This window comes from Littorina saxatilis, linkage group LG10, assembly GCF_037325665.1.
Source record: "Littorina saxatilis isolate snail1 linkage group LG10, US_GU_Lsax_2.0, whole genome shotgun sequence".
Lineage (NCBI taxonomy): Eukaryota > Metazoa > Mollusca > Gastropoda > Littorinimorpha > Littorinidae > Littorina > Littorina saxatilis.
Genome location: NC_090254.1, coordinates 4,940,356 through 4,949,672, shown reverse-complemented (window position 1 = coordinate 4,949,672; position 9,317 = coordinate 4,940,356). Strand labels below are relative to the sequence as shown.

General features: G+C 43.5%; 1 protein-coding gene across 1 annotated transcript; it reads left to right on the top strand.

Annotated features, from left to right (window-relative positions):
• Positions 1-285: 285 nt before the first annotated feature.
• LOC138977993 (GTPase IMAP family member 9-like) lies at positions 286-5,388 on the top strand. Its single transcript, XM_070350603.1, has 3 exons — positions 286-454; positions 2,262-2,425; positions 2,919-5,388. The coding sequence occupies exons 1-3, from the start codon at positions 439-441 to the stop codon at positions 4,104-4,106; spliced, it is 1,368 nt and encodes a 455-aa protein (XP_070206704.1). The 5' UTR covers positions 286-438; the 3' UTR covers positions 4,107-5,388.
• The last annotated feature ends 3,929 nt before the right edge of the window (positions 5,389-9,317 follow it).

The window sequence follows — 9,317 nt, the reverse complement described above, 5'->3', positions numbered from 1 at the left end:
AGTATGGTCGATTACTCGCTTTACTGCTGCGGATATAATTAAGAAACCAATTCCGCTAACTGAGACAAAAATAGAGCATTCCTCGGTCGGGTGATCTAACACACAGGAGCTTGTATCAAAGCTCTTGTCGATCTGGGAATACTCCTTTAGCCTTCCTGTATTATTACCACAAGTTTTCACTACTAGTTGTAATAGTATAGGAAGGATACATGAGTAGATTGGCGACCGGCGCTTTGGTACAAGCTCCTGCATGTGTTCTTACATGGCGTCAAAATAGTAATATGACGTGGCGTTTTTTTCTTTCTGTAGTGAGCAAATACGGAGTACAGACCATAATATATTCTTCCGCCTTCAAACTGTTTCACAATTCGCGTTCGACCTGCGAAATCTGCAGAAGAGATCGTCTGCTTACGGACAACTACACACACAAACGAGATAATGGCTTCCAGCGGAGGTATGTTGTGTGTTCTGTTAAGGATACCTTTGTCACTTGGGTTTAGATATCACGGGTAGAACGGCATGGGTGGCCGAGTGGTAACGCACTTGCGCTCGGAAGAGAGAGGTTGCGAGTTCGACCCTGGGTCAGGGCGTTAGCAATTTTCTCCCCCCTTTCCTAACCTAGGTGGTGGGTTCAAGTGCTAGTCTTTCGGATGAGACGAAAAACCGAGGTCCCTTCGTGTACACGACATTGAGGTGTGCACGTTAAAGATCCCACGATTGACAAAAGGCAAAATTGTATAGGCATAGATAAAAATGTCCACCAAAATACCCGTGTGACTTGGAATAATAGGCCGTGAAAAGTAGGACATGCGCCGAAATGGCTGCGATCTGCTGGCCGATGTGAATGCGTGATGTATTGTGTAAAAAAAATCCATCTCACACGGCATAAATAAATCCCTGCGCCTTGAATATGTGCGCGATACAAATTGCATAAAATAAAATTAAAAAATTAAAAAATTAATCCCTGCGCTTAGAACTGTACCCACGTAATACACGCGATATAAGCCTCATATTGATTGATTGATTGCATCTTGGTACTGGAAGTACACAAACAAACCCGGCTGCGGGTGTAACAGGACGTGGAATCAGCACCACTATGCGTAAACACAGATACACACAAACACATACACACACACACATATACGCACACACACACACGCACACACGCACGCACACACACACGCACACACATACACGCACACACACACACACACACACGCGCGCGCGCGCACACGCACACGCATACACACACACATATGACATCAAGTCACCCATGAAGACGTTACGCATGAATGCAGCCGAACATGCATCGTTGTGCTTGTTCATATACATCCATTAGGTTTACTTTTCTGATCATACATTTACAATAACATGTCAACAGTGCCTGCAATCAAGGATTACCATGCAGAATCAACGTTCAATACATCTCAGATTGACATATACTTGGTGATCAAAGCCTCATTTGCAGTGACATCTGTTGGGCCCGTTTGTTTTTCGATTTAGTCATTATAATGTTTAAATGCATTACTCTATTCATCTACTTAGTAGAGTGAATATTTGTGAGTGGATGGGTGGATGGATGGTTAGTGGGTAAGTGACTGGGATAGTGCTTTGTGCAGGTGATGATTGTTAGACTGAAGATTCTTTGGGGTCAGTGGGCGGTTGGGCAAACTGGGGCTAGTTAGATAGTGGGTGGGTGAGTGGGCAGTTGATTGACTTGGCGGGTTGGTTATTCGTGGGAGCAAGCGACAATATTTGCAGAAAGAACATTGTTTGGGTCAGCGGGAGGATGGGCGACTACGGCCAGTTAGGTAGGGTGGGTGAAGGACTGGAAGGTCGGGTTTGAATGGTGCAATATATGATTTTTGTAGAAAGAAGGCGGTTTTTGGTCAATGGGCGGTTGGCAGACTGGACTTATAAAATGGTGGGTGGGTGAATGTCTGCAAGGGTGGGTTATTAGTTGATGCAGGCAATGATTTTTCAAATTGACGATTGTTTTTGGTCAGTGGGCGAATGGATGACTGGGGATAGTTGGACGGTTAGCATTCTGGTTTTGGGTGGGTGTGCATTTAAGGAAGATGAGTGATGAGAGTTTTCCTTGGAGAAATAGATCCACTAACGAACAAAAGAGTCAGCTATTTTTTTTCCCCAGATTTACTTAAGGTTGTCGCAGAAAGAAAAAAGAAAAAACCATCCTGAGTCTTTGTATTACGATTTTCAAATAATCATATAGTTATTAATATAATGATTGGCTGTTTCAGGAGAAAGCTTCAGATTTCTTCTGCTTGGCAAAACCGGAAGCGGTAAAAGCACAACCGGAAACACAATTTTCGGAGAAAACCTGTTCGACACAGCAGCCAGCTTTTCTTCAGTCACCAGTAACTGCGAGATGAAAATTAGCAACCGGTGTGGCAGGAAAATAGAGGTAAAAAGGCAGTATTTTTATTACATTCATGAAGATTGAAATTCGCAAAGGCTTATTGGAAACGCCTTCGTACAGTTTTTACCAGTAAAGCGCTTTTTTTGTTTTGCACCAGCTGCAGAAAGGTCATGCCAGGTTTGTAGGTTGTGAAGGAATCGAGAATAATCATGTTTGATCGATGACACTACTTGATTTACAGTGAAAACTTCAGTTACAAGAACTTGCGGAATGCTCTTTTTTTTCATTCATTGTGGGAGCAATATTACGAGGAAAAAGTGGTACTTTCAATAAAGAAAGTGATACTCTTCGCAGGCTCTGTGTTTTTTGATGATAAATATTACACGTCTTCGCTACGTTGGTCTTTGCATCTACTTGTACGCATACTACTGGACTATTATTTATATCAACCTGTATAGGCTCCGCATTTTGCAAGTCGATTTATGAATACAATCTAAATCGAAGCCAGTGTTCATGCAGACTTGTTTATTTCCCTCAGATCATCGACTCTCCCGGGCTGTACGACACACACAAGACTCAAGAGGAGATATGTATCACCATCGTGCAGGCTGTCGCCGGCATGCATCCGGGTCCTCACGCCATCTTGTATGTCGTCAGACTGGGCCGCTACACGGCTGAAGAGTATGGCGCCTACCAACGTCTGAAGGCTTTGTTCGACGAAGACATCAGCAAGTACATGATCGTCCTGTTCACTCATGGAGACATGCTTGAGCGACAACAGACGACCGTGAACGTGATGCTGGAGAAAGACGACAATCCTCAAGGGTTGACACAGGTTCTGCAAGAATGCAGCAACCGCTACATCGTCTTCAACAACATGGCGCGCGACACGCACGCCCAGGTGGAGCAACTCCTGTCCATGGTGAGACACATGGGGACTCAGAACGGCGGCCAGGCCTACTCGTGTCCCAAGTACGGTCAGATCGGTCAGGGCATGGAGGAGGAGGTGGCCAGGAGACTGCAGGAGGTGGAAAAGAAAGATCTCAAGCGACAGAAGTACGTCCAGCAGCTGGAGAAGCAGACTCACGAAGCCGAGGAGACCGCCCAGAGAACCAAGGAGCAGTTCCAAAAGAACGAAGCCGAGAGACAGCGCCGTATGGAAGCGGAGAAACAGAAGCGACAGCAACTGGAAGATCAGCTGCAGGACCACAAAAGGGAGCAAGAGGAGAAATTCCAGAGGCACCAAGAAGAACTGCAGCGTCTGCACAGGGAGAGAGAAGAGCAGGAACGTATGATGAAGGAAAAGGAACAGGACATGACGGAGAGGGACAGACAGAGAGCCAAAGAAGCAGCGGAGAGGAGGAGAAGACGCGAAGAAGAGATAAGAAAACAACAACAAAGGCTAGAAAGACAACGCAAAGAGGACAAAGAGACGAGACAGAGACTGGAGCAGGACAGACAAGATTTTGAGCGGCAGATGGACAAACAACGTCGTCAAGACAGAGAAGAGCTGAAGAAGCGAGAAGCGGAGAGAGAAAGACTGTGGCAGAAGAAGAGAGAAGAAAAAATAAGAGCGGCCAAGAGACGAGAGGAAGACCACGACAGAGAGATGGCCCAACTCAAACAGCAGATCGTCGACAACGAAAACTCTGCCTTCATCGACACAGTAATCAACGTAGTCGCTATAGTTGTCAGGCTGGTCGTCTTGTTCGTTCTGAAGGTCTGAAACAATGGTGGGTTACTGGAGAATAGGCATGATTCTGGCATGAAGTCTACCAACTCGTTTTTGTTTTGTTTTTTTTTTTTTTTGGGGGGGGGGGGGTGAGGATATGACAAAGACAACTAACGTTTCAAAGGTACAGTTCTTGCATGTCAAAGGTCATGTTCACCCACCCAGATCTGTCCAGGTTTTTACGTGGAACAAGAGCATCCTTTCCCTGGGGCATAACACAAAATGCAACCCACAGCACAATATTGGCAGAGGAACATCAAGACAGCAAGGTGCCCAACCACCTTAACATTCTCTGGGCCTCATTTGTGCAATTGACCGAGTGACCATTCTCAGGGCTCCCCACGAATGCCCGTCCTAGAGGGTCCCGGGACCCTCACTTTTAATGTTAAGAGGGTCCATGGACCCCCACTTTTAATGTTCAGAGGGTCCCGGGACCCCCACTTTTAATGTTAAGAGGGTCCATGGATCGACCCCCTAAGCGGAGTTTTAGAGGGTCCCATCTGCACCGTATAGTTACGCCTTCTTTCCGATAGTGTTCTCGCGTGAAAGGTGGCTTAAGTTGTGCTTGCATTTTGACTTAACTGACGACTACAGTCTGAAAAGAGCACGACACCGGAAATTTAGTGCGTCCCTGGACCCACTCTTTGTAAGTTTAGTGTGTCCCGGGACCCCCTCCGTGAGTTTCTAGTGCGTCATTTTGGCTTCCAGTGCGTATAGGACGCAGGGCTAGGGACGCGCACTGTGGGGAGCCCTGATTCTGATGTTTATTCGTGAATCTTCCATCTATTGATTTTGTACATCTCACTTACCCGTGCATGTGTGTGTCACGTTGGTTTATCCTACATACGTGAGAGAGACACCCGTGAGATAATAATCGTTCAAATCACACGTGTGTATATCATGTAAATGAGGTCATGTCAAGCAAGTCTGGCAGGGACCTGTTTTTCCACTGCATATGATGCCAAAGTCACCGAGACAAACGTCATTATAGAAACACAAATTGCGCTCGCTAATTACCCTCGATGAATCTTTAGAACTAACACGTCACGCCAAACTTTCAGAGTGACGTTTCTTTGCTTTGACGTAATAGATTGCACGAGGCTTTAGAAGAGATCGAGGTTCCAAAACAAGCGTCTTCAATTTAGCTGCCTCGAATGCAGGACATTTTCAGTAAAATACACGTAAGTACAGTATGTAGGATAAACAGAATACTGCATGGCTTGCTGTATCGTACCAGATTTACACTCGTTGCTTTTTCAAATAGTGAACAGCTCGATTTCGCTCGCAGTTTAATATTTAAAAAAACACAAAAAAACTCGTGTAAATCTGGTACGACACAGCAAGCCATGTAGTATTATCTATATATGTTACATCATTTATTGACATTTTAAGCGTATGTGCAGATAACAGTGGTAGAACACGTGCCAATTGCTACCAAACTTTTTTTTCTTTGTTTACATATGACGACACTATAGTGCCTGGCTGCATCCTGAACTCAGGTCAAAATGAGTTCGGCTCATTCTCTCCCTGACAGGATGCCTTGAGCGGACGCTACAGTCCTACGCGAATCTATCAAAATAAGAATACAGAGTTATCTCCCATATGTTTTTCGCGAGCAGTGATCTAAATTTGAGATCAGTGTTCGTAAGACGAAAATGATTGCAGATTGGCCGACTTCGACAGTGATATCCGTTCTGTTCTTCACAGTTATATGATAAAGACATCGTTCTAAGGTCAAAACAAGTCGAAATTTTGGGACTGCTGCCGGGAGGAGACCGTAATATATGGTTTCATCACTGTCAACTGGTTACAGAAAAAATCGTCTGCTCCAGTGAGCTCCGAAACGAAACGGTTGATTATCACGTGACACTTTTGCCATATTTAGAGTTGTTTGCACAGTAAATACAGCCGCGAAAAATAGCTCGCTTGAAACTGTCTTACATATCAATTCCTTTGTAATTTAAAAATTACAAAACACCATGAAAAATCATTATCGACGATCGCAAATCTGCTTGTATCAATAATACATTACAAAAAGCTCTAAATAATTATGTAAAAAAAAATAAAAAAATTAAAAAAATCGGTTTCCTTGCCAGACAAGGAAACTCAAAGCATCCTGTCAGGGAGAGAATGAGCCGAACTCATTTTGACCTGAGTTCAGGATGGCCTGGCTGATATCTGCAATATGAAGATGAAGATGATAGTGAATGTAAGGGTAAATGTGATGATGATGATGATGATGATGATGATGATGATGATGATGATGATGATGATGATGATGATGATGAAGCTACTAACTAACGAAGCCATTAACGATCAATTATTCAACACACGAGGACAAATGGGGTAAGAAGGAAACACCTACGGGAAGTAACTGCCTAAGTGACACAACAAAGCCCGGACGAGATATCCCGAGTTACTTCCCGTGCCTTTTTGATCGTCACTTTGAACAGTGGTGAAGATTGCCGGACGGGTGTTGTGCGTTCAGATTTCCCCTGCGTTCAGATGTTCCGATTCAATGTATACCCGAGACTGAAATGTTGTTTCCTGGTCAAAACAAAGAAGTACACTTATTTAAGGGAGAAATGCATGGTAGTTTCTTGGAAGCTAAGGAAATTGGTGGTGAAATTTAATCGATTTCACCCCAAAATTCGATTTCTTCGAAAACGTGCACCGAGTGGTTACGTCCCTTGAATGAGAAGCAAATTTCCAAGTTTAAATAAAAAATGTTGATTGAACAAATTTGATCCTATGAATGTAAAGTACCTAAGCTCTATCATCCGTAATATGGAAGGGAGGGGGGGGGGGCCTTTCAGTGTGGAGTTTATACAAGATCAACGAGGCCCCAGTGACATCAGAACGCAAGGGAAATCTGAACGCACTACATTGGCTTCCAACCCGCAATGCTCATTCTTCCTCCAACAGGATGTCAGTTGTTTTTACGTCAGCAGGATGATTGTTCGGCAATAAAACTTATTGCGATCAGACTGTGATGATAGCAAGTAATACATTCATACAGCACCAGTGGAAGTAAAGTATTGAATTTGACGTGTGTGTGTGTGTGTGTGTGTGTGTGTGTGTGTGTGTGTGTGTGTGTGTGTGTGTGCGTACGGTTGTATGTGTATGTGTGTGTGCGTGCGGTTGTGTGTGTGTGTGTTTGTGTGTGTGTGTGTGTGTATGTGCGTGCGTGCGTGCGTGCGTGCGTGTGTGTGTGTGTGTGTGTGTGTGTGTGTGTGAAACTGAGAGGGCGCGCGCGCGCGCGCGCGAGAGAGAGAGAGAGAGAGAGAGAGAGAGAGAGAGAGAGAGAGAGAGAGAGAGAGAGAGAGAGAGAGAGAATTGAATTGAATTGAACTTTATTTTACAAGGATTAAGATTTAAGGCTATGCCTTTTCTTACAAACTGTCATTGGGACGCACAGACACACAATGATACATTTTTTACATTTTTTTTAAAGTGAACATCAATCAATCAATCAATGAGTCTTATATCGCGCATATTCCGTGGGTACAGTTCTAGGCGCTCTGCAGTGATGCCGTGTGAGATGAAATTTTATACGGCCAGTAGATTGCAGCCATTTCGGCGCATATTTACCTTTCGCGGCCTATTATTCCATGTCACACGGGTATAGGTAGACAATTATTAACTGTGCCTAAGCAATTTTGCCAGGAAAGACCCTTTTGTCAATCGTGGGATCTTTAACGTGCACACCCAATGTAGTGTACACGGGGGGAGGGTTCGGACACCGAAGAGAGTCTGCACACAAAGTTGACTCTGAAATAAATTTCCGCCGAACCTGGGATCGAACTCACGCTGACAGCGGCCAACTGAATACAAATCCAGCGCGCTACCAACTGAGCTATATCCCCGCCCAGAGGTGGGTAGTATTAAACACGTGATGATAATGATGACGATGATGATGATCGATATTTACGATGCTCATGATTATGTGACCACGGAGGACAACTTTCCCCCAGACAGCGGGAACGAAGACTGTGTTAAACGCGACGATAATGACATCTGTTTTCTCGCAGGTACGTCACACACACAAACACATTATTAATGCTGCGTCGCCCAAAACAAATAACGGTTTTGGGTGTGACGAAAAAAAGAATAGGGTCGGAGTGCTATGTAAATTATGAGCAATTCTTCCAAATCCATTTAAAAATAAATATGACACTACCAGACTGTTTCTGCATATTGAGCCAGCATTTGTTTTGTTATGGCAAATCGATGTTGCAGTTCAGGAGCAAATGATCACAATTTCTTTGCGAATTTGTGTTCAAACGTGTTTTTCCCATAATATAACAATGCACAGCTCGAAAATATGGCCAAGGACAAATCTACGGTACTTCGAAGAAAGAAGAATAACAACATTCTTGTCCAATACGACTTGCAATTTACCGAGTGCGCTGTAAAATCTCCCTACCTTCAAATCAGACATCTTCATTTTCTTCCAAGGGAGAAATCGTTGGTCATAAAGTCTTGCAAGACCCAAACATACTTCAGCACGCTTTCTTTTCTTGTCGTATTCAGTTGATTCGCAAAAATAAAATGTCATTGTTTTTTTCAACTTGTCAAGTCAGTCAAAACGACCGCAGAACACAGGACTGGGAAATGGCACTGATTGAAATACGAAAGATCTTCGATGACGAAAGTATTAATGACGTTATGTGGTCACACCTCTCTCGAGAATTAAGCGTCGCTCCGAACCAGCGCCCTTCCATTATTATATAGGTCATTTGTATTTTGAACAATGTATCGACTAAGCATTGATATTTCCCTTCTTTGAGCCATGTGACGTCAGAGTCCGACAAAAAATCATATTTAGGCGGCTAGCCGAGACAACAAAAGAGTGCATGTTTTTATATGCATCAATCGATAATTAAGAAATGCATTCTAACTAAAAATCGATGAATACATGAATGCAATTTTTATTTTTGAACAAAATATGACATTTTATTCAGAATGATATCGGCAATGATGGAACGGTCTCGGAGGAACACCGACTGTCTCGATCTGTGCAACATGTCATATTTTGGTCAAAACTAAACAATAACAATAACAATAACAATAACAGCACTTTATTGTCCATTAAAATATTACATAAAAATGGAAATTTTTCTTCGGCACACCCTGTCTGCCTGTAAACGATTATAACAACAATTGTATAGGACGACACACATAAAACATAAAACATAAAAGGGA